The sequence below is a fragment of the Diorhabda sublineata genome, chromosome 8 (assembly GCF_026230105.1).
Source record: "Diorhabda sublineata isolate icDioSubl1.1 chromosome 8, icDioSubl1.1, whole genome shotgun sequence".
NCBI lineage: Eukaryota > Metazoa > Arthropoda > Insecta > Coleoptera > Chrysomelidae > Diorhabda > Diorhabda sublineata.
The window spans coordinates 8,500,543-8,524,660 of NC_079481.1; the positions used below are offsets into that span (position 1 = coordinate 8,500,543).

Below are 24,118 nucleotides of genomic sequence, written 5' to 3' on the forward strand. Positions count from 1 at the left end.
CAATCATCAACACTTATCAGGCGGTAACAGAAACTTCATTTATAAAATTGATTTTCGTCTTTGAATTTTGTTCTTCCAACAGTTTGCAACACGTCTCCTTGCATATCGCCGAAATCGTAGCCGATAAAATTGTCATTAAGAGTTTCGCGTAATTTTAGTGAAAACATTTGAGTTATAAACGTAACCATTTCTTTTTTCTTGCTATCCACATTGCTGAAATGCTGAAAATACCGTTGAAGACAAAAAGATCCCAATTAGTTTCATATAAGGATAAGATTCAAACAGGAAATAAATAGAGCATCCGATACATGTGAGGGGTCTTCCAATAAGAGGTGTTATTTTGATATGCCGTTAATAATGAACACAACATCAGCCAAATGGCCGCCAGAACTGCGCTTACAGGACCATATCCTTTTCATGAAATTTTCCGTAACCAAATTGCAAAGCGGCTGCCCTATGTCTTCGATAGCCTCACGAATTCCACCTTTGAGGTCTTGAATCGATGCTGGACTGTTGGCGTAGACCTTATCTTTCACGTGGCCCCAAAGGAAAAAGTCGCAAGGTGTTAAATCACAAGATCTCGGTGGCCAATTGTGATCATCTCTTTTTTTCTCGTAAAAGATCGATGGTTTCGTTGCTTGTGTGGCACGTAGCGCCGTCTTGTTGAAAGTAAATGTTGTCCAAATTAATACCATCCAATTCCGGCCATAAAAAATCATTAATCATCTCTCGATAGCGCAATCCATTCACCGTAACTGTTGCTTCAGCCTCATTTTCGAAAAAGTAAGATCCAATGACACCGCCAGACCATAAACCGCACCAAACAGTCACGCGTTGAGGATGGAGACGATTTTCAACAATAGCTCTTGGGTTTTACGAGCTCCAGATTCGACAATTTTGTTTATTGACGTAACGGGCCTCATCAGTTAAAATGATTTTTTGATGAAATTCCGGATCATTTTCATGCATTTTGAGGACCTAATCAGCAAAGACACGACGTTGTTGATGATCGGCCGGCTCAAGTTCTTGTCTTAACTGAACTTTATAGGCCTTAAGACCCAAGTCTTTATGTAAAATACGGTGTAATGACGTTTGTGGAATGGCTAATTACAAAGAACGACGAGGAATGGACAAACCTGGGTTTTTTTCAACACTTTGGGCTACAGCAGTAATATTCTCAGTTGTTCTTGAGCGACGTGCACGGGTTTTATTCTACACATCACTAACTTGTCCCAACAGCTTAAATTTTTCCACCAATTTCTGTATTGCGGTCCGAGAAGGTGCTTCACGTCGACCCAAAAATGTTTTAGTTTTACGAACCGTCTCTGCCAAACTTCAAACTTTCACCATTTTTATAGTGAATTTTACTAATTTCAATGCGTTGTTGAAGCGTGTATCGTTCCATTTTCATTAATGGCGTAGTTTCTACTTGTCAAATGTCAAAAAATGACAGCTTCAAAAGTGACATTTACCGAAATAGCGGGCTGTTCAAAATAACACTTTTCATTGGAAAACCCTTAGATATGAAACTATTGATGGTATTTTTAAAGAAAAAAAAACAGTTACTCACTTCTGCAAATGCGTTGCAATAATTGATGAAATATTTCAAGTCTCTAAAAACTTCATCAATATACGCGTACTCTTGGGATTTCAATTTTTCCATTATTCCATCAACATCGATAGCGGGTGAGAAATAATTCTGCGATAAGAAAACAAAATCCTTTTCCCAATTTATACGTTGAATATAAATTTTAAAAATATCGATAAAACCACGAAAATTTCAATATTAAAACTTATGAAATCAATTTTTAAAATCCCACTTACTTTATCTGACTCTTCGAGTCCATCCAACACGTCGTATTTTCTTAATTCTGTCAACAAATCTCGTAAAGCGGCAATACCAGCATAAGTAATGCCCGAATCATTTTCATATTCGTTCACGCTTTTCTTGGGAGGTGATTTTCTCATTTTTCTAATTGTTTCCTCTTAGAAAAATTCGAAGCATTAGAACGATAAAAATATTGTCAAATTATTGACAAGTGGTGTAGAAAAGAATATGAGGATCAATTACCTGAAACTCCATTTAGAGGCGGTTCTTTGTCTGTCTTCAGAGTGTGTTTACTGCGTTGTAAAATTTTATTAGTAGACGGTTTTTGAGCCTCGTTATCTAATTGAGGCGAAGACTCATATAAAGATGACGAATCTACGTAAAATGTCCTTATATCTTGTGTAGATGTCGAAACAGGAGAAGGTTCGCCGAAATCAGAAAAATTACTAGTTAACAACCATTCGTGTACGTTAAGATGGGATGCCAGATTGAGCTGAACGGAAAAATGTATGAAACGAATCAATTTTGAAAATCAAATTTTTTTGTTGATTATTTTTCATCGTACCTCAAGTTCCGCTTCCGGTGTTATATTATTCTGTAGAATTTTTACGTCTCCAGATTTTTTAATTCCCGCCACGTTGATATTAGTCCAGTATCTATCGTTAGTTGTTTGCGCTTTGTTAACATTTTGAGCAGTTTCTAAAAATTCAATGGCTCTCGGACTCGAGATCGTACCGCCGTCGTTACTGTCCCTTTTTGGTACGTTGTAACTACCCGGTTTCATGTACACCTTCAAAAAAGTTATTTTACAATCACGTCGCAAGAAATTACTAACTTTATTATCAACTGTTCAACAATAACATGAAAATAATTAATTTTCTAAACTCACTCTCCGTTCCTCTTCGGAATCGAATCCTTCTTTCATCGTACAAAAATCCCCGGAATATGTTTGATTAGCCTGGTCGACGGTTTCGGTTGTCTGATTGGTCGGGAGTCGAATCAGTCCTCGAACGTTCGTTGATCTTGAATTATTGATTGATATGTTGGTCAATGTTGAAGTAGAAACGTTTTGACCAGTCGAAGATTTTTTCTCGGAATTTTCGGGTGTAGAAGTTTTTATTATATTATTCACCTGAACAACGATACGAAAAAATATTTGCTAACAGCTAACTTTATCTAGATTGACGACGTTATTTATAATAATTTTTTTTATCTAACATACCTGTGGTGGAACGAGGTTATTATCCAAATTATAAAATACTCTAGTCAATTGAGAAGCCAATTCCATAGTTTCCCTCTCCCATCGTACGTAACAGGCACGAAATTCGGGCGTTAGCTCCTTCTCGATTTTACCGAGACTAGCGCCATCTCTATTTTCCCAATATCCTTTAAGGATGTGCCAACAATTTGTCAAACGAACGAAAGCGTAAATGAAATCCTTGGTGGCCCAAGGGATGCCTAAAAGTTGGACAAAGCCTTTCAGCTTTTCAACTGTTATTTATTTTAATCTATTCAATTACCTTGAGAATGTATGTTTGAAATGGTCGTGCATGGTTTTAAAATTTCGGATCTTGTTCTAATACATAGATTTTGAATGTTTCTGAAACATGGTCGATTTCTATTTCGATAAGCGATTTGTTCGGCCGTCAAACAACTACGTTCTAGAAATTTCACGAAATTATCCGGGACCGTAGCTTCGGAATTATCCTAATATAAATTTCGAAAATTAATATGATTTTTGAGAAATTTTTAATTTGATTAAGTACCGTTAACAGCAACTCATTAACCGGTGGTGTAATTTGACCGTAATCGATCGTTTCGTTCATACGTTCAACATCGCTATTCTCTTCTTGAGAACCAGCTTTTTCTCTTTTTTCCTTCGCAACGCCACCAAAAACGACGTCGGTAGTTGTGAGCGAGGTACTACCGTAAATTGGTGTATTATTATTTACATGACTCATAGGTACCGAAAATTGATTTCCCATGTTATACTGCGTATATTGGTAATGCTGTAAATAAGGTCTTGGTACTGGTGGGGAAGTGTAAGTCAGCAGAGAAGGTACTGTGGTTCTATAACCCACGGCTGGATAATAGGTTGGGTAAACGTTACTTTGACAGTTGCACATGTGATGCATGTGCAAATGTACGTTTTGTTGTTGGCTGGTACTGCTTTCGGTACGATTTGGATCCATATTATATGAATGTATGCTTTTAGACGGTAGGTTTCCTGAAAAAACGTGTAAATACAAAATGGGCCGATATTTCAATCAATACATTTATTCGATTAATTAAAACGCAACAATGAAAAGTCATTTCTCGAATTGTTGTTGGCTACCTTGGTCAATCGACTATTCCCGTTTTTTTTTTCAATTTGAAATCGAGAGAAAACACATAATATTGTTAATAAAAAATTTCTGTAGATACTTACAATTTTTTTAGCATATTAATAATATCGACGACCGTTTTGATGGCCGTAATAGAACAAACAAAAATGTTTTATTTTGTTTTATGTTGTCAAATAAATGATAATTTCCATCGTTTAAAAAATCATTTATTCAAAAATAAACCAACCGAATTAGAAAAAGTATTCCATCACTTACCTATTATTCCTTACTTTCTAGAAGTAAAACTATTTAACATTTAAACTCGAATCAAAAAACGTTAACATGCGTGCTGACAATAAACTGTCAAAATTCCATCCAATGACATATAATGTTTGACAACTGACTAGATTCGACTGCATTTAATTCTTTCGAAATCGTTGTCAAAAGTGACTTTTCTAGGTTAACTTTAATTTCTGAAGCTCCTCGAGAGGAGACAGCGATTATGACAACTGGGTTTTATCAAATAAACAAACAAAATATTACGAGTTAAGAATTAAGGAAATTGTTAGCTATTTAATTTTATAAATAATACCTCGAACGATTCTGTTTATTTTAAGCAAAGTAGGAAGTAAAAAAAAATCGAACTCGTTACTAAATATTTTATTCATTCAATTTCACATAATTATCATTGATTGTGGCAGTTTTATTTACAATTAACATTCCAATGAAGCGATTTGATCAGTATCTACAAAAACAACACTTAAAACTAGTTCGAATTGCGTTTATAATTGTCTGTGTTAATTTAATACAATATTCAATACATAAAGGACCTGAAATATAGATGACGTCAATTTCTAATTGTCTTAAATTTAACCAAATTTCGAACATTTGTCAAAATGTATTGACAATAACGCTCATACGAAATAAAAACATTTATTGGCATTTCTACTTGAAATTATCTTGTATAAATTCAATATAAAAATGAATTTTTAACAATTTATTGCTAATCACTAAATCACGAAAGAAACAAATTTGTTCCTATATTTAACAATCACTACTTAAAATTGATTACCATTAACAATTATAGCGTTCTGGGCCACAAAAACCAACTTTTAATGAAATAAGTATGATTTTATATATCAAACAAACATTTTTTTTTCCTATTTCTAAATTTAAAAATTGAGTTTCAGTAAAACCAAACCAAAAACAAGAGAAAACGACGCCAAAATGGTGTAACTTCCGTTACAATCGTCAGTTTCACATGCGCAAACTTCTTGCCTTCCACCGAATCCTGATCGTTGATAACATCGATTATTGTAAGTGCTGTCTTCATATCCGCACGCTCTGATTACTCTGCTATCTGGTAATACTGCAATAAAGTTTTACTTTCACAATTTTGATTGATAGTAGACGATATTCAAAACACTCTGTATCTCAATAACAAAAAGTGTACATCTAATTTTTATATATTCATACTTACGACCGTTGACTTCAAAGTCGATGACTTGTTTGATTTTCCTACACAAAGAGTAAGGTTTTCCTTTCCTTTCTGGGCACGGTTTCTTCATGTCCTCTGTAAGTTTGTTATTTTCATCTCCAAGGCACCGTTTATCGTTAACACTGTTACAATCATAACATGATAACCCGGTACCTAAACAAAAAGTTGTCTGAAATAATTCTCTTTCCAAAAAAACTCAGATTTATCTTAGCATTGGTCTTTCGAAATCAAATGAAAACATGGTTTGGAAAATAATACGAAATCGAACAATTTTCACTGAAAACATTTTTTTTTTAATTATCACTTAATCTTTCAATGATTCCATAACTTTGTAAGGCTATTTATAGTTTCTGTACGTGGCTCAGGAAAACACTGAGTATTGATTTTTAGAATTAGAAATACAAACGTAAATTGAAGTAATTTTTCGTAATTGTTTTTCGGCTTTTTTTACTAAATAAAATCTATTGAGTAGTTGGAAATATCAATGACAATATCTGGAAACTAGAATGTTCAATCGGTGAATTTTTTGTGAATAAAAACGTTAATAAAAAAAATCGTGAAAAAATGATGATTTAAATTTTCTTGTTTATAAGTATTCTCAACGTTTCTTCGCCATTTAATCATAGATCTCCGTACTAGAGTAGCAAGAATTGAAACAAAAAAACATTTTTGGAATCTACTCACTCAATTTTTGGGAAAAAATTAATAAAAACTCACTTTTTTGAATACAAACCACGGCAATAACTAACAATCCAAAAAAACACTGCCACTGATTCATTTTTGTGTGCGTATGGATATATTTATCGGATCGATAGGAATTGCGGAATAAAATTTGGAACAAAAGGACACTGAAAGGGCCGCAAAGGACGTGATGGAAGGCAAAGAGAGACGGCCTCGCGAGAAAGAAATGAATACAGAGAGTGCGCGTCAACGAATTATATCAAAACGCCGGAAGAGGCCGTTTATAACGTTAAAAGTTAAATAAATAAATTGGAGTAGTGTTGATTCTTTATATCTGAGTTTTAATTCGCTATATTTTAGTTAAGACGACGATTAAGTCGATTTTAAATTATATAAACGCACGTATCGCTTGTTAAATCAGCGATCCATCAATTTACTCCATTATTTCCAAAATAGTAATATTTTTGGAAGGTTTCAAGAAACCAATTTCCTAGTATACAGATCAATGAAAATGGGTGATAGAATAATGAAATAAAAACATATTTTCTCCGTGGTATTTTCACATTTTGTGTATACGCTTCACTTCAATAGTTATTTCTACCTTTATAAAATTGAAATTATAAGAAATTATTTATTCCATAAACACATTTCGAATGATGAAACGAGTTAAATGGATAATCCACAATTTCCGCCTTATTATTCACACCATATTATTAAGATTACTAGACCATGAACTATTTAAATAGCTGCCTTATTCATTTAGGTGTCGTGAAAATATTTTTTTGAGTATCCCATTTATACTGGTATGGTCAATAAGTCATAAATCGTAGCTGGAACGAAACTCGTTCGTTGAAATGTTCTTCATTGATGGTTCTAAATAGAAATAATTTTCTGCCTCAATGCTCATAAAAACGAGGCCGAAATGACGTCACATATTCTTTGAAATCATATGGTGTTAGAGATTATAATGATGTACTTGTACATGAAATGTTATTATACAGGGTGCGGCAGCATAACTTCCTTTTTTAAAAAGTTCGCCATTTAGTCGGTAGATGTCGTAACGGAGTGCTAGTGGTCTCGTTCGAGAGGGGGGACTATAAAGTTTTGTCCCGGCACAGTTCAGTCGCCATCATGCGTTGGAACAGTGAGGAGCGTGCGTTTGCCGTTGAGGTTTACTTTTCGAGCGGATGTTCTGTGATCGCAACCCAGCGCGCCTTTCGGAATCGCTTTAATTTAGCCCCCTTGGCCCCTGTCCCGGACCGGAAATCAATTGTTACGTGGGTCACTACGTTCAGACAAACTGCAAGTGTGACAAGACGAAGAACTGGAGTCCCTCGGCCCATTAGATCACCGGAGAACATTGAGTTAGTTAGAACTTCAGTGTTGCGATCACCACGGCGTTCTGCGCGCAAACATGCGTCTGCCCTTGGACTTTCCGATCGTTCTGTGAGGAGAATACTTCATGATGATCTTCATTTTCATCCATACAAGATGGCAATTGTGCAGGAACTTTCTGAACGTGACTTCAATTCTCGGAGGAACGCGTGTGAGGTTTTTCTGGAAGTCGTTCCTGAGGACGCTATTGTTTTTTTAGTGATGAAGCCCATTTTCATTTGTGTGGATCCGTAAACAAACAAAACATGCGCTACTGGGCTGATACCAATCCTCGACAATTGCATCAACGGCCTTTGCATTCACCTAAAGTCACAGTGTGGTGTGCAATTTACTCACGTGGAATTATTGGTCCCTGGTTCTTTGAGGAAAATGAAGTCACAGTGACAGTGAATTCGCACCGGTATGTAAACATGTTACAGGAATTTTTTTTCCCACGGCTAGATGAGTTGGACTTAGGGGACACTTGGTTCCAACAAGACGGAGCAACGGCACACACTTCAAGAACATCGATGGCTGTTTTGAGGGAACACTTCCCAGAGCGCCTTATCTCAATTAGGGGCGATTTGGAGTGGCCAGCCCGCTCTCCCGATTTGACCCCTTGTGATTATTTCCTATGGGGTTTTTTGAAATCCCGTGTGTATGTGAACCGTCCAAGGACCCTACAAGATTTGAAGACGAACATCCAGGAAGAAATTGCCAACATAACGCCTGCTATGCTGGCAAGAGTCATGACAAACGCCAGAAATCGGTTTACTCAGTGTATGGAGAATGGGGGACGTCACCTAACTGATTTGATCTTCAAAACTCAGTAAAACAAAACTTTATGTATGTGCCTGTATTATAAAAAACGAATAAAAATTTTCTGATTCATACAATAAGTTTTATTAACTTTTGAAAAAAGGAAGTTATGCTGCCGCACCCTGTAGATTATTAACTCTATTTATGTTCCATTACCGACGTTAGTAAGTTGTCCTTGCAGGGCGACCCTAATATTAGATAGTGGATGCATTACTCTGTATAGTTAATAATCCAAGGCCACTCCGAAAATAAAAAAGACGAAGGATTCTACTATTAACAACGTTTTTTTCTCAAACCAACTGTCCATATAGGAGTATTACATATAATACAGGCTGTAAACTTATGGTAAAAGATATTTTTTTAAGTATTTTGATATACAGATTGTCTTTAAATGATATTTTCAATTAAATTTTTTTATAGTTCCATTTTTCGTGGCACTACAATATTACCAAATACTAATATAAAAATATTAATTAAAATTGCAATTAAAAATATTGATTGAAAATCAATTGATGTAATAAAACGTAATCTAATGATGTAGGTGTTGAGTAAAAAGGAAAATAATAAAAAATTATAACGATATATTGTACTTCTTATCAAAATTATGGTGACGGCTTCATAAATCGTTTATAGAAACTCGTTTCGAATTCATTTCAAGTTGTAGTTTTTCACCTAATGGGCGTAAAATGTTAAATTTGTTACTGGTTCGTTTTTTGGGGTTACTCCTAACAATATGGATAGTATCGGGAGAAATATTTACGATAAGTGAGTTTTTTATCAATATATATTAATAATGTTCGTTATATCGAAAAATTTACGAATATGCCATTTCTCTGTCAATTTATTCGAATTTTTTCCAGGAAACAGCATCGATTCCCAACTAAGTAAGTTTTTTGTCGAATTTTTAAAAATAATTTAGGGTATTACGTCCAACATTAAGAAACATATACGTAACAATCTTTTTAACTTCAAATATTTTCAAATTCAGTTATATTGCGACTATATTTTTACCCTGTAGATGGCATTGAAACTACGGAACGTTTAAATTTAAATTAAAATACATTTGACGATACTGCCAACGTTGATTATGTAATTCCCCTGGAACGCCCGTAATGATTTCCCTTACACTTTGGATCATATAAAAAAGAAGAAATTGTTTTTATTTATTTTAGATTGATTATTGCATAATACAAATGAATGTTGGATTTAATACTCTTCAATTGATATTAAATTTTAAAATGAATATAATAAGTTAATGTGAATAATATGATAATGGCTTAGATTTCTAATTTTGTTACGTAAATTAATTATAAAAAATTGTTTACCATTTTAGCTTACTATATTCATTATTATTAATTATTTGGAATTCTATTGATTTGAACGTCGGATTGTATTGAAAATAAAGCAACTATAACATCACACAATAAGTCGAGTGACTGACACATAGATAGCGCTGCCATTGTCAAATTCATATGACGTTTATGAAGTACCAGCTTTCAAAAAACTACGTCTGAAATTTCATGACATTTCAATTAGCCAGAAAAAAATTATAGCCATTTAAGTAAAGCTACTTTTGTTATTTTCAAAACAATTTCGTGTGTTAGTTTATCATTGCTTCTTGTTGAGAAAAATACTGTACAAGCTTAGTAATGGATTCAAAAATGTTATCCGGACTGCGGAAGAAGAATTATTTATTGGTTTGCGGAATTTAAACGTGGTCGTACATACACCTATGATGGAACCAAGGTGAAACGGCCTCATTTTAGTGGATTAAATTGAACGATTGCTTCCTCAACCATAGTATAGTCCAGATCTGGCCCCAAGTGACTACTAGCTATTCGCTGTTCTCGAAAAAATGATCGCCGGTAAGAAATTCAGTTCAAGTTGCTGAAACTGAAGTTTATTTTGAGGCGAAAGACAAATCCTTCAACAAGTACGACATCGAGGGATTACATTAATGAATAAAATGGTTTTTCGACAAAAAAACTTTGTTTATCTTAGTTAGTCACACGATGTATTGTTATTTTGAAAATAGTTTTGGAAATTAATCATTTTTATTATTTATTTTATTAAATTTTTGATCAATATACCCGATGCTTCAAAGTAATTAAAACAGTGTTTCCCAAAATAGTAGGAAAGTTATTCGAAAATTTTGCTTGAAAAAATAATTAACCGTAATTTAGCTGTGACATATTATTTACCATCAAACAATTAAATGATGGATGTCCCAAAAAGTGAGCACTATTAGAGTTTGACGTTTGAAGTTTTAAATGGAGTTTTTATGGTCAAAATTGGATGGTATGGAAACTCAACACTGGCCGCCATAATTGTGCTATTTATTTCTTTAGGATTTTTGAAATCTTAAACGGTCATCGGTCGGTCATGATAAACGATACATTGTTTTATTTTTTGACAGTAAAATTTTAAATTCAATTTGGGAGCAGCTTTAGATTAATTTTTTGATAGATCTCGTAAATGCGAATTTTTTCAAACTTTAATATAAACTTTTCTTTGGTAAATACAAAAAGTCGTGAAATATCAATAGAATATATAGTAGAATAAGTTAACATTTCCATTTACATCATGAAGTGAAATCCTAAACGAAATTTCTGCATTCTCAGCGGGTCTTAGTGTGCATATTCAAAAATTATTGCAATTTGGGAAACACTGGGTTAGAATACGGCCATCTTACAACAATTTAAATTAGAAATAAAATTTAGTAAACGTACCACTTTAGTAACGTATCATATTTAATCAACAAAGAAAAGTTTTAAAAATTCGCATTTCCGAAATTGGATCAATTATCAATCAAACTTTTCTTTGGTGTTTTAACAACTTTTGTTGATGTTATATAAATCGGTTACTAGAAGTTTTTATGTTTCTAAACAAGAAAAAATGGTGTTAAGTTACGTTAACAGGTAAGTGAGCGTTCCACTTAATTAAGTTGGATATACGATGTTATTCAAAATTTACAATTGGTTAAGAGTACTTTGACGTAAATTTCGCGTAGTTTTAAAACTACTAGTTATTTGAAATTCAAAAATTAATCATGAAAATATAAGTGGTACGTATAATAAGTCAAATATTAAATTTTCTTTAACTGATTTAAATTCTTTTAGTATGCCGTTAAAATTAGAAATCCTGCTAATGGTTTTTAGAGGTTCAATATAGTTTCAAACGTTGTATATTTTCTAAAATAATGAGGACCATCAGATATTTATAACGTTTTATCTTTTTGAAATAATTTCCAAAAAGTGTTCTTATTAATACATTTTACTTTTTCAATAATAAAATGCACTTTTATAAGATAGATCAAATAACGTACCCAATTTTGAGGTTATTAAGATCTACTGTTATACAGTGTGAAGCATAACTTGGGATGACGACTATTTATCAGGACATGGCAAATAATTACCTCTCATTTATCACTTCTAAGCTACTTTTTCGACAATTTCTACTGAGCTTTTATGCTGGTATTTCGTGAAATGAATCAATTATGTGAGACTATTTTTATTTTTAACTTTTTTCGATTGATTCAGTAAATGTAGAAAGGATTTTGTTTGTAAATGTATATAATAAGGACTAGAGAATAATTTCTATAGAGTTCGTATCGTATTATAATGAATTTTTTCCTCTAAAAACCATTTAGTCGTAATTTAGAAAATGTCAAGATTGATTGGCGAAAAATGTGTCTCAGAACAAGAATCATTGTTTAAATTCAAGTATGAATCTAAATTCAAATTGATTAATTCCTTTACTTGAATAAATACCAGCTGTAATAATAATATATTATGAGAGAAGTGAAAATGAAAGACAAATTGCTATGTCACTGTTGGTAAAAATAGGTTTCTACAAAGTTAATCTACTCAAATCGTTTCCTATAGCAAATTAAACATATAAACAAAATGTTAATATATTTTATATCTGAATACCTACATATATCTTCAATACAAAAGGCAAAGATATGAAATTATTTTCAGAACTAGTGTTAAATGTCATTTTTAAGATAACAACAACGGTTCTTGTTCTTATATACTATAGTATATTTTTCTACTATTTGATCAATTCATAATATCTTATTGCTACAGAACCTGGAACATGCGAAGAAAGATGCAGTCATTTTGATGGTACCAACGTCTTTGTGAATTTGTTACCGAATTCCATGAACAATCTTATAGTCGTCGTCGATAGGCCTATATATAATTCTGACCTTTATTTGCCCAAAATCAATATCTTTGTGAACGGATCATCGGATCAACCAACAAAAATATCGGATTGCGTAGATGTAAAAGAACTTGAAAAAATAATTAATGCTACTTTGCCCCAAGAATGCTTGCCAAAAACTACATTCGAATCTGCACAAGGAGAAACAAACGTATGCGGAAGTACCACTACTGAGCAAGCTCCAGAGATAACATTTACAGAACCTGGAGGTACAACTATGCAAATTGAAACTAGTTTCAAACCAGAGATAACAAATGCTACTGAAGTTACATATTTACCATTGATAGAAACTAGCACAAAACAGATTGAAACCGGTTCCCCAACAAGTTATACTGAAGCTTCTGAGACTCCAGTAGCAGAAACCACCACAGAGCTCATAGAAACTGGAGGTACCACTGAGCAAACTAAAACTAGTTTCGAACCAGAAACAACAAATGCTACTGAAGTTCCAGAGAAACCATTGCTAGAAACTAGTACAAAACAGATTGAAACCGGTTCAACGTCGAAAACAACAAGTTATACTGAAGCTCCTGAGACTCCAGAAGCAGAAACCACCACAGAGCTCATAGAAACTGGACGTACCACTGAGCAAACTAAAACTAGTTTCGAACCAGAAACATCAAATGCTACTGAAGTTACATATTTACCATTGATAGAAACTAGCACAAAACAGATTGAAACCGGTTCCCCAACAAATTATACTGAAGCTCCTGAGACTCCAGTAGCAGAAACCACCACAGAGCTCATAGAAACTGGACGTACCACTGAGCAAACTAAAACTAGTTTCGAACCAGAAACAACAAATGCTACTGAAGTGACAGAGAAACCATTGCTAGAAACTAGTACAAAACAGATTGAAACCGGTTCAACGTCGAGAACAACAAGATATACTGAAGCTTCTGAGACTCCAGTAGCAGAAACCACCACAGAGCTCATAGAAACTGGACGTACCACTGAGCAAACTAAAACTAGTTTCGAACCAGAAACAACAAATGCTACTGAAGTGCCAGAGAAACCATTGCTAGAAACTAGTACAAAACAGATTGAAACCGGTTCAACGTCGAAAACAACAAGTTATACTGAAGCTCCTGAGACTCCAGTAGCAGAAACCACCACAGAGCTCATAGAAACTGGACGTACCACTGAGCAAACTAAAACTAGTTTCGAACCAGAAACAACAAATGCTACTGAAGTGCCAGAGAAACCATTGCTAGAAACTAGTACAAAACAGATTGAAACCGGTTCAACGTCGAAAACAACAAGTTATACTGAAGCTCCTGAGACTCCAGTAGCAGAAACCACCACAGAGCTCATAGAAACTGGAGGTACCACTGAGCAAACTAAAACTAGTTTCGAACCAGAAACATCAAATGCTACTGAAGTTACATATTTACCATTGATAGAAACTAGCACAAAACAGATTGAAACCGGTTCCCCAACAAATTATACTGAAGCTCCTGAGACTCCAGTAGCAGAAACCACCACAGAGCTCATAGAAACTGGACGTACCACTGAGCAAACTAAAACTAGTTTCGAACCAGAAACAACAAATGCTACTGAAGTGACAGAGAAACCATTGCTAGAAACTAGTACAAAACAGATTGAAACCGGTTCAACGTCGAGAACAACAAGATATACTGAAGCTTCTGAGACTCCAGTAGCAGAAACCACCACAGAACAGATCGGAACTATTTCAACTCACAGAACAACAGATTTGGGTAGAATTTCTGAGTCTCCAGCTTCAGAAGGTACTACGGAGCAAATCGGAACCGTTTCCACTCCCAAAACAACAGAATTTACTGTAGCTTCCAAAACTCCATTATCAGAAACCACCACGGTGCAGACCGAAACCAGTTCTATGTATAAAACAACAGAATATAATGGAACAGCAGAGCCTTCAATGTCAGAAACCACCAAGGAACTGACTGAAATTAGTTCCACGTACAGAACACCGGATTCTATAACCGAAACAACGAAATACTCCGGAATAGAAACAAGCTTGCCAGACGTAACCTCCACAACATTCTTCCCTCCTACTTCCCCTGTAATAAATGAAACTGTAACTAGTTCGGTAGAAATCTCTACCGAAGCTGTTACTGGTCAAGGGGCCAAAATATCTGCTTTAATTGTTAAATGCGTTACTATAGAAGTAGAAGCAGTTTTGAAAAGTTTAAAGATTGTCAGAGAGGATCAGACAATCGGTAATATATCATTAGAGGAATGCGTGAAAAATGGAGAAAATGGTACTGTTATCATACCACTGCCTATGAGTACTCCTTGAAGCATTCCATTCAGTACTACTTTCGTTTGCATTCATAAAACTCAATTATGCTTAAAAAAATGAGTTTTGTAATTGTATTTATTTAGTATTAATAAACAATCAAGTATCTTTTCTACCACAATGATTTTTATTCACATTTGATTCTCATGCATATGCAAGATTTTTTTTTGCGAAAACATTTACCAAAAAATAGCGATCAGAATTTCAAGCTCAATAGTAAACGATTCGAGGTATTGATTTGAAACTATCATATTTATACGACTACACATTTGAAACTGTATTTGAACCCCAAATGCATATATCTTTCCCCGTTTGTATACATAACATACTTATTTTATTCCTACAGGACACGGTACAACATCTCCAGTATGTTCTCAAGAATGCTATGCTGATGAAAATAATAACTTATTCCTTAACTTCTTGCCCAATACTATGAATACTGTTGTAGTAGTCATCAAGAAATCCAAAAATTTCAAGAAACACTTCTACCGAAAAATGGATGATAGCATTAACATCATTCCATTTAGCCCTCTTCTAACTACAGTTTGTAACGTTGAAGATATGATTGCAACACCAGAAGAATGTTCATTTGCTTCTAAGCCTACAAAAGCTACTGAATGTTTCAACGAAACTTCAACCGAGAAAACAGAAAAAACAACTCCATTCTCTACAACTAGTTACTCTACGGAATCTACCGAGCCAATTCCAACAAAAGAACATACTCCATATACTACAACAGGTCCAATAGAAAACATTGCAAGTTCAATATCCCCACATTTTGAAACTACACCTAGTATAATATCAACAATATATACAAAATATAATGAAACAACAATGTCTCAAATATCAGAAGGAATCAAAGTACAAATTGAAACCGTTTCTACAACCAAAATACCTATGTACCCTGGAAGTTCTGGAATTCCAATATGGGATACCACCACGGATCAGTTGGGAACTGAAAGTACTACTACTACTAGTTTCAAACCAGGAACAACAAAAACTACTGAATTTCCAGAGATACCATTGCTAGAAACTATCACAACACAAAATGAAACTGATTCATCATCAAAAACAACAAGTTATACTGAAGCTCCTGAGACTCTAGTATCAGACACCACCACAGAACAGATAGGAACTGGAAGCACCTCTAAGCAAATTGAAACAAGTTCCACATTTGAAACAACAGAATCTACAGAAGTTCCAGGGGTACCATTACTAGAAATTAGCACAAAACTTATTGAAACCGATACATCATCAAAAATAACAAGTTATACTGAAGCTCCTGAGACTCCATTAGTAGAAACCACCACAGAGCAGATTGGAACAATTTCAACTCACAGTACAACAGATTATAGTAGAACGTCAGAGTCTGAAGCTTCAGAAGTTACCACGGAGCAAATTGGTACCGTTTCTACAACCATAATATCGAAGTACCCTGTAAGTTCTGAAATTCCATTGTCGGAAACCACTACGGAGCCAGTGGGAACTGGAAGCACCTATAAGCAAATTGAAACAAGTTCCACATTTGAAACGACAGAGCATACTGAAGTGCCAGAGGTACCATTACTGGAAACTAGTACAAAACTGATGGAAACCAGCTCCACTTCAATATCAACAAGTTATACTGAAGGTCCCGAGACTCCAGTATCAGACACCACCACAGAACAGATAGGAACTGGAAGCACCTCTAAGCAAATTGAAACAAGTTCCACGTTCGAAACAACTGAAGCTACTGAAGTTCCAGGGGTACCATTACTAGAAATTAGCACAAAACTTATTGAAACCGATACATCATCAAAAATAACAAGTTATACTGAAGCTCCTGAGACTCCATTAGTAGAAACCACCACAGAGCAGATTGGAACAATTTCAACTCACAGTACAACAGATTATAGTAGAACGTCAGAGTCTGAAGCTTCAGAAGTTACCACGGAGCAAATTGGTACCGTTTCTACAACCATAATATCGAAGTACCCTGTAAGTTCTGAAATTCCATTGTCGGAAACCACTACGGAGCCAGTGGGAACTGGAAGCACCTATAAGCAAATTGAAACAAGTTCCACATTTGAAACGACAGAGCATACTGAAGTGCCAGAGGTACCATTACTGGAAATTAGCACAAAACTGATGGAAACCAGCACCACTTCAACATCAACAAGTTATACTGAAGGACCCGAGACTCCAGTATCAGACACCACCACAGAACAGATAGGAACTGGAAGCACCTCTAAGCAAATTGAAACAAGTTCCACATTTGAAACAGCTGAACCTACTGAAGTACCAGGGGTACCATTGCTAGAAACTAGTACAAAACTGATGGAAACCAGCTCCACTTCAATATCAACAAGTTATACTGAAGGTCCCGAGACTCCAGTATCAGACACCACCACAGAACAGATAGGAACTGGAAGCACCTCTAAGCAAATTGAAACAAGTTCCACGTTCGAAACAACTGAAGCTACTGAAGTGACAGAGGTACCATTACTGGAAATTAGCACAAAACTGATGGAAACCAGCTCCACTTCAACATCAACAAGTTATACTGAAGGTCCTGAGACTCCAGTATCAGAAACCGCCACAGAGCAGGTAGGAACTGGAAGCACCTCTAAGCAAATTGAAACAAGTTCCACATTCAAAACAACTGAACCTACTGAAGTGCCAGTGGTACCATTACTGGAAATTAGCACAAAACTGATAGAAACCAGCTCCACTTCAACATCAACAAGTTATACTGAAGGTCCTGAGACTCCAGTATCAGAAACCGCCACAGAGCAAGTAGGAACTGGAAGCACCTCTAAGCAAATTGAAACAAGTTCCACATTCAAAACAACTGAACCTACTGAAGTGCCAGTGGTACCATTACTGGAAATTAGCACAAAACTGATGGAAACCAGCTCCACTTCAACATCAACAAGTTATACTGAAGGTCCTGAGACTCCAGTATCAGAAACCGCCACAGAGCAGGTAGGAACTGGAAGCACCTCTAAGCAAATTGAAACAAGTTCCACATTCAAAACAACTGAACCTACTGAAGTGCCAGTGGTACCATTACTGGAAATTAGCACAAAACTGATAGAAACCAGCTCCACTTCAACATCAACAAGTTATACTGAAGGTCCTGAGACTCCAGTATCAGAAACCGCCACAGAGCAGGTAGGAACTGGAAGCACCTCTAAGCAAATTGAAACAAGTTCCACATTCCAAACAACTGAACCTACTGAAGTGCCAGTGGTACCATTACTGGAAATTAGCACAAAACTGATAGAAACCAGCTCCACTTCAACATCAACAAGTTATACTGAAGGTCCTGAGACTCCAGTATCAGACACCACAGAGCAGATTGGAACTGGAAGCACCTCTAAACAAATTGAAACAAGTTCCACATTCGAAACAACTGAAGCTACGGAAGTGCCAGTGGTACCATTACTGGAAATTAGCACAAAACTGATGGAAACCAGCTCCACTTCAACATCAACAAGTTATACTGAAGGTCCTGAGACTCCAGTATCAGAAACCGCCACAGAGCAGGTAGGAACTGGAAGCACCTCTAAGCAAATTGAAACAAGTTCCACATTCAAAACAACTGAACCTACTGAAGTGCCAGTGGTACCATTACTGGAAATTAGCACAAAACTGATAGAAACCAGCTCCACTTCAACATCAACAAGTTATACTGAAGGTCCTGAGACTCCAGTATCAGAAACCGCCACAGAGCAAGTAGGAACTGGAAGCACCTCTAAGCAAATTGAAACAAGTTCCACATTCAAAACAACTGAACCTACTGAAGTGCCAGTGGTACCATTACTGGAAATTAGCACAAAACTGATAGAAACCAGCTCCACTTCAACATCAACAAGTTATACTGAAGGTCCTGAGACTCCAGTATCAGAAACCGCCACAGAGCAGGTAGGAACTGGAAGCACCTCTAAGCAAATTGAAACAAGTTCCACATTCAAAACAAGTGAACCTACTGAAGTGCCAGTGGCACCATTACTGGAAATTAGCACAAAACTGATAGAAACCAGCTCCACTTCAACATCAACAAGTTATACTGAAGGTCCTGAGACTCCAGTATCAGAAACCGCCACAGAGCAAGTAGGAACTGGAAGCACCTCTAAGCAAATTGAAACAAGTTCCACATTCAAAACAACTGAACCTACTGAAGTGCCAGTGGTACCATTACTGGAAATTAGCACAAAACTGATGGAAACCAGCTCCACTTCAACATCAACAAGTTATACTGAAGGTCCTGAGACTCCAGTATCAGAAACCGCCACAGAGCAGGTAGGAACTGGAAGCACCTCTAAGCAAATTGAAACAAGTTCCACATTCAAAACAACTGAACCTACTGAAGTGCCAGTGGTACCATTACTGGAAATTAGCACAAAACTGATAGAAACCAGCTCCACTTCAACATCAACAAGTTATACTGAAGGTCCTGAGACTCCAGTATCAGAAACCGCCACAGAGCAGGTAGGAACTGGAAGCACCTCTAAGCAAATTGAAACAAGTTCCACATTCAAAACAAGTGAACCTACTGAAGTGCCAGTGGCACCATTACTGGAAATTAGCACAAAACTGATAGAAACCAGCTCCACTTCAACATCAACAAGTTATACTGAAGGTCCTGAGACTCCAGTATCAGAAACCGCCACAGAGCAAGTAGGAACTGGAAGCACCTCTAAACAAATTGAAACAAGTTCCACATTCGAAACAACTGAAGCTACTGAAGTGCCAGTGGTACCATTACTGGAAATTAGCACAAAACTGATGGAAACCAGCTCCACTTCAACATCAACAAGTTATACTGAAGGTCCTGAGACTCCAGTATCAGAAACCGCCACAGAGCAGGTAGGAACTGGAAGCACCTCTAAGCAAATTGAAACAAGTTCCACATTCAAAACAACTGAACCTACTGAAGTGCCAGTGGTACCATTACTGGAAATTAGCACAAAACTGATAGAAACCAGCTCCACTTCAACATCAACAAGTTATACTGAAGGTCCTGAGACTCCAGTATCAGAAACCGCCACAGAGCAAGTAGGAACTGGAAGCACCTCTAAGCAAATTGAAACAAGTTCCACATTCAAAACAACTGAACCTACTGAAGTGCCAGTGGTACCATTACTGGAAATTAGCACAAAACTGATAGAAACCAGCTCCACTTCAACATCAACAAGTTATACTGAAGGTCCTGAGACTCCAGTATCAGAAACCGCCACAGAGCAGGTAGGAACTGGAAGCACCTCTAAGCAAATTGAAACAAGTTCCACATTCCAAACAACTGAACCTACTGAAGTGCCAGTGGTACCATTACTGGAAATTAGCACAAAACTGATAGAAACCAGCTCCACTTCAACATCAACAAGTTATACTGAAGGACCCGAGACTCCAGTATCAGACACCACCACAGAGCAGATTGGAACCATCTCAACTCACAGTGTAACAGAAGTTAGTGAAACATCAGAAGGTACTACGATGCACATTGGGACATTTTCCATACCCAAGGAAACAGTGTTTACTGTAGTTTCTGAAGTTCCATTATCGGAAGCCACCACGCAACAGACTGAAGGTTCTATGTATAGTGAAAGATCTGAATCTCCAATATCAGAAAGTACAATTCAAGCAGCCTCTACTAAGCTGACTACAGAAACTCCTCCAGAGAGTACGACTAAAATTTCAGTTGTAGTCATCGAATGCATTTCAATAGAACTAGAAGCAAGTTTAAGAAGCTTAATGATCATTGATACTGAAAACCCAGAAACGAAATTGTCATTAGACGAGTGTTTGAATAATAAAAAAAATAGAGAGGAGAGCATAGTGCTTCCGGTGTCTATGTAACCAAAAAATTTCACATGAAAAATATTGGTGTTTCGGATTGAAATATTATTTTTTTGTTTTAATAGTTTTTAGATACTCTATTCTATTTGTTATTATATAGCTTATCATACTGTATAAATTATGCTACTTAATTATTTGCGTTTGTTAAAAATCGAAAATTCTCATAATTTTTGCAAAATAAAAGTTTGAATTCTGAAGTATATCTCTAACAGAAGCTACCTCAATATCATATTAGCTTCCCAAATTTCATAACTACATTTGGTGTATGGAATCGCGTTCTATCAACCACTTACTTTTCTTAATTTAACATAACTTTGCAAATATTTCGCTATTCTGTGGAAGGTACATATATTTATAAAATTGTGGAGCCGAATCATCAGATTATTGTTGAAATGGATGTGAGGGAAAAACAACGAGGAATCGCTTGGAAAACAAGGTAATGTGTATTTACTCCAGAATTACAACCAAGTTTCCTACATATATAAAGTGTTCGAAGAAATGGAGCGTATACTTTTCAATAATTTTTTTATTATATATTTTTTTCCGCAGATCAACTACAAATGATCGATAAATCGCATTTATCGCGATCAACAGTAATTCTTTACATCAACGCTGATACCAATATATGGTTCAATGTTCAACCGAATAGCACCAACTCTATAACGATGTATCATTTGGATATAGATTGCGTGACAAAATACGCAAAGGAAAGTGAAGAATCAATGAAATGTAGAAATGAAAATTATATTAAGAAAACTGTTGTCATGAATGAGCCGACGGAACGTAAGTTATTTTTTCTTCACTTCCAAATCTCATTCTGTTATTTATATATCCTTATTTAATTTTTAGCATCCCTTCCAATTACAACAGAATCAAATATCTCATCTAAAGGAACAGAATCAACAATTTCTCCAATCGTTGTTACAGAAACATCTTTTCCATATGTTGCAACGGAATCAACAAATCTTCAATACACAAAAGCGAAATCAACAATTGTTCCATCTAGAGCAACAGAATCGACAATTGCTTCATTCTATGTAACAAAATCAACGCCTATTCCATCCAGTACAACTGCTCCATTTAGTGCAATTACTATTCCATCTAATGCGTCGGAATTGGAATCAACAATTTCTTCATTCATTGTTTCAAAATCAACAGCTGTTCCGACAATCTATGCAACTGACACGGAATCAACAGCTATTCCGGATAGTGCATCTAAATCAACAACTGTTACATCTAATATAACAGTGCAAACAATTGATTCATCAACAGTTGTTCCATCCGGTGAAATAAATTGGACGACTACTCCACACATTTCCACGCCTACGACTGTTCCATCTAGTGTAACGGAACAAAAAATCGATGCATCAACTGTAACTAAATCAACGGCTGTTCCATCCGGTGAAATAAAATGGACGACAGCTCCACACATTTCCACGCCTACGACTGTTCCATCTAGTGTAACGGAACAAAAAATCGATGCATCAACTGTAACTAAATCAACGGCTGTTCCATCCGGTGAAATAAAATGGACGACAGCTCCACACATTTCCACGCCTACGACTGTTCCATCTAGTGTAACGGAACAAAAAATCGATGCATCAACTGTAACTAAATCAACGGCTGTTCCATCCGGTGAAATAAAATGGACGACAGCTCCACACATTTCCACGCCTACGACTGTTCCATCTAGTGTAACGGAACAAAAAATCGATGCATCAACTGTAACTAAATCAACGGCTGTTCCATCCGGTGAAATAAAATGGACGACAGCTCCACACATTTCCACGCCTACGACTGTTCCATCTAGTGTAACGGAACAAAAAATCGATGCATCAACTGTAACTAAATCAACGGCTGTTCCATCCGGTGAAATAAAATGGACGACAGCTCCACACATTTCCACGCCTACGACTGTTCCATCTAGTGTAACGGAACAAAAAATCGATGCCTCAACTGTAACTAAATCAACGGCTATTCCATCCGGCGGATTAAAATGGACGACAGCTCCACACATTTTCACACCTACGACTGTTCCATCTATTGTAACGGAACAAAAAATCGATGCCTCAACTGTAACTAAATCAACGGCTGCTCCATCCGGCGGATTAAAATGGACGACAGCTCCACACATTTTCACGCCTGAGACTGTTCCATTTAGTGTAACGGAACAAAAAATCGATTCATCAACAGTTGGTCCATCCGGTGGAATAAAATGGACTACAGCTCCACTAACTTTCAGGCCTACAACTGCTCCATCTAGTGGGACGGAATTCGTGATGAATCCCTTCACTCCGACAAAGTCAGCAGAAGGGTCCAGGTATCCAAGCGGGTCGAAGTATATGATGTACCCTTTAATGAGGCCATACATGAAGTACCAGCCGAACGTATTATTCAATGGATTAAATGGACTGTGGACAAATTACGTACCGTTCTTTAATATGCTATTTAAAATGTACATATCGTATAATATTATCACTCCAGAACAAACATGGAAGTTACATGGTATCTACAATCTCTACGCATCCCAGATATGTGATCAATTTAACTATTATATGACGCTACCCATGGGACTATCGTCTCCTGATGCGAAACAATGGTTAAAACAAAACTTTAGAGGAGATAACTCGCAATCGATGTTGTTACAACAATGTTTACCTTATATCCACCAAAAGCAATACATGAATTCTAAACGTTATAAAATATACAACATTTATAGCAAAGGGTTGGGTGATTACACTCCATTTAAGAATTTGTTGAGTAATAAAATGGTTCAATGGAATAACTTCGAGACGGTCAAAGAAATGTATGGAATCAACCAAATAGAAAATCAAGGAAAAAACCTTTACGTGAATAGACCCAATAAATTCAAACCAAGGAAAAAAGAAGAATCAAACTTGCAAACACCGTTCTTTTGGAATCCAGATATTTACGCTTCTTACCCCGACTTTCCCAATATTAGATCAACTAACTTAAACGTATCTGCTGTTAACGAAATTATGGATCCCACGACGCAAATCGTTCCATATTCCAAAGGTATATCTTGCAGCAGGATTTTGTCTTTGTTAGGTTTGATAAATTCGTGCTTATGCAAAAAAGATGGAAATATATGATTAAATTTAACATAACCTCACTGTTCACATTATATAAAACTTGTTATTACAGTATGTGTACATATATTATATATATTTAATATAGTTATTATCGAAATATGATAATCAATTTTTTTTTGAAGATTGTCCAATGTA

At 35.9% G+C, this 24,118-nt stretch overlaps 4 protein-coding genes across 4 annotated transcripts; 2 read left to right on the forward strand and 2 right to left on the reverse strand.

The window, feature by feature from the left end:
* Positions 1 to 35: 35 nt before the first annotated feature.
* Positions 36 to 4,020, reverse strand: LOC130447873 (uncharacterized). The gene is made up of 9 exons (XM_056784912.1): positions 3,595 to 4,020; positions 3,349 to 3,535; positions 3,051 to 3,286; positions 2,718 to 2,960; positions 2,394 to 2,618; positions 2,072 to 2,321; positions 1,825 to 1,985; positions 1,571 to 1,699; positions 36 to 221 (listed from the first exon to the last, which is right to left on the reverse strand). The coding sequence occupies exons 1-9, from the start codon at positions 4,018 to 4,020 to the stop codon at positions 36 to 38; spliced, it is 2,043 nt and encodes a 680-aa protein (XP_056640890.1).
* Positions 4,021 to 4,796: 776 nt separating this feature from the next.
* Positions 4,797 to 6,637, reverse strand: LOC130447939 (uncharacterized). The gene is made up of 3 exons (XM_056784998.1): positions 6,368 to 6,637; positions 5,633 to 5,803; positions 4,797 to 5,521 (listed from the first exon to the last, which is right to left on the reverse strand). The coding sequence occupies exons 1-3, from the start codon at positions 6,426 to 6,428 to the stop codon at positions 5,325 to 5,327; spliced, it is 429 nt and encodes a 142-aa protein (XP_056640976.1). The 5' UTR covers positions 6,429 to 6,637; the 3' UTR covers positions 4,797 to 5,324.
* Positions 6,638 to 10,379: 3,742 nt separating this feature from the next.
* Positions 10,380 to 16,081, forward strand: LOC130447874 (mucin-2-like). The gene is made up of 4 exons (XM_056784913.1): positions 10,380 to 10,389; positions 12,613 to 15,018; positions 15,376 to 15,976; positions 16,045 to 16,081. The coding sequence occupies exons 1-4, from the start codon at positions 10,380 to 10,382 to the stop codon at positions 16,079 to 16,081; spliced, it is 3,054 nt and encodes a 1,017-aa protein (XP_056640891.1).
* Positions 16,078 to 23,983, forward strand: LOC130447875 (mucin-2-like). Its single transcript, XM_056784914.1, has 4 exons — positions 16,078 to 16,107; positions 16,347 to 20,814; positions 21,420 to 21,653; positions 21,720 to 23,983. Exons 1-4 carry the CDS (start codon positions 16,078 to 16,080, stop codon positions 23,981 to 23,983), a joined length of 6,996 nt encoding a protein of 2,331 aa, XP_056640892.1.
* Positions 23,984 to 24,118: the final 135 nt, after the last annotated feature.

What these genes read in the sequence shown, in the direction of transcription:
- LOC130447873 (XM_056784912.1), bottom strand. Translation starts at nt 4,020, where the DNA reads ATGGATCCAAATCGTACCGAAAGCAGTACCAGCCAACAACAAAACGTA. An exon ending in TTAATGAGTTGCTGTTAACG is followed by an intron (nt 3,536 to 3,594) that starts GTACTTAATCAA and finishes AATTTATATTAG; the next exon opens with GATAATTCCGAAGCTACGGT. An exon ending in GACTCGAAGAGTCAGATAAA is followed by an intron (nt 1,700 to 1,824) that starts GTAAGTGGGATT and finishes TTCTTATCGCAG; the next exon opens with AATTATTTCTCACCCGCTAT.
- LOC130447939 (XM_056784998.1), bottom strand. Translation starts at nt 6,428, where the DNA reads ATGAATCAGTGGCAGTGTTTTTTTGGATTGTTAGTTATTGCCGTGGTT. An exon ending in CGTGGTTTGTATTCAAAAAA is followed by an intron (nt 5,804 to 6,367) that starts GTGAGTTTTTAT and finishes CTTTTTGTTTAG; the next exon opens with GTACCGGGTTATCATGTTAT. An exon ending in CGACTTTGAAGTCAACGGTC is followed by an intron (nt 5,522 to 5,632) that starts GTAAGTATGAAT and finishes ACTTTATTGCAG; the next exon opens with TATTACCAGATAGCAGAGTA.
- LOC130447874 (XM_056784913.1), top strand. An exon ending in TATCATACCACTGCCTATGA is followed by an intron (nt 15,019 to 15,375) that starts GTACTCCTTGAA and finishes TTATTCCTACAG; the next exon opens with GACACGGTACAACATCTCCA. An exon ending in TGGGATACCACCACGGATCA is followed by an intron (nt 15,977 to 16,044) that starts GTTGGGAACTGA and finishes CTGAATTTCCAG; the next exon opens with AGATACCATTGCTAGAAACT.
- LOC130447875 (XM_056784914.1), top strand. Translation starts at nt 16,078, where the DNA reads ATGAAACTGATTCATCATCAAAAACAACAA. An exon ending in TTCATCATCAAAAACAACAA is followed by an intron (nt 16,108 to 16,346) that starts GTTATACTGAAG and finishes ACCACAGAGCAG; the next exon opens with ATTGGAACAATTTCAACTCA. An exon ending in CATGAATGAGCCGACGGAAC is followed by an intron (nt 21,654 to 21,719) that starts GTAAGTTATTTT and finishes TTTAATTTTTAG; the next exon opens with CATCCCTTCCAATTACAACA.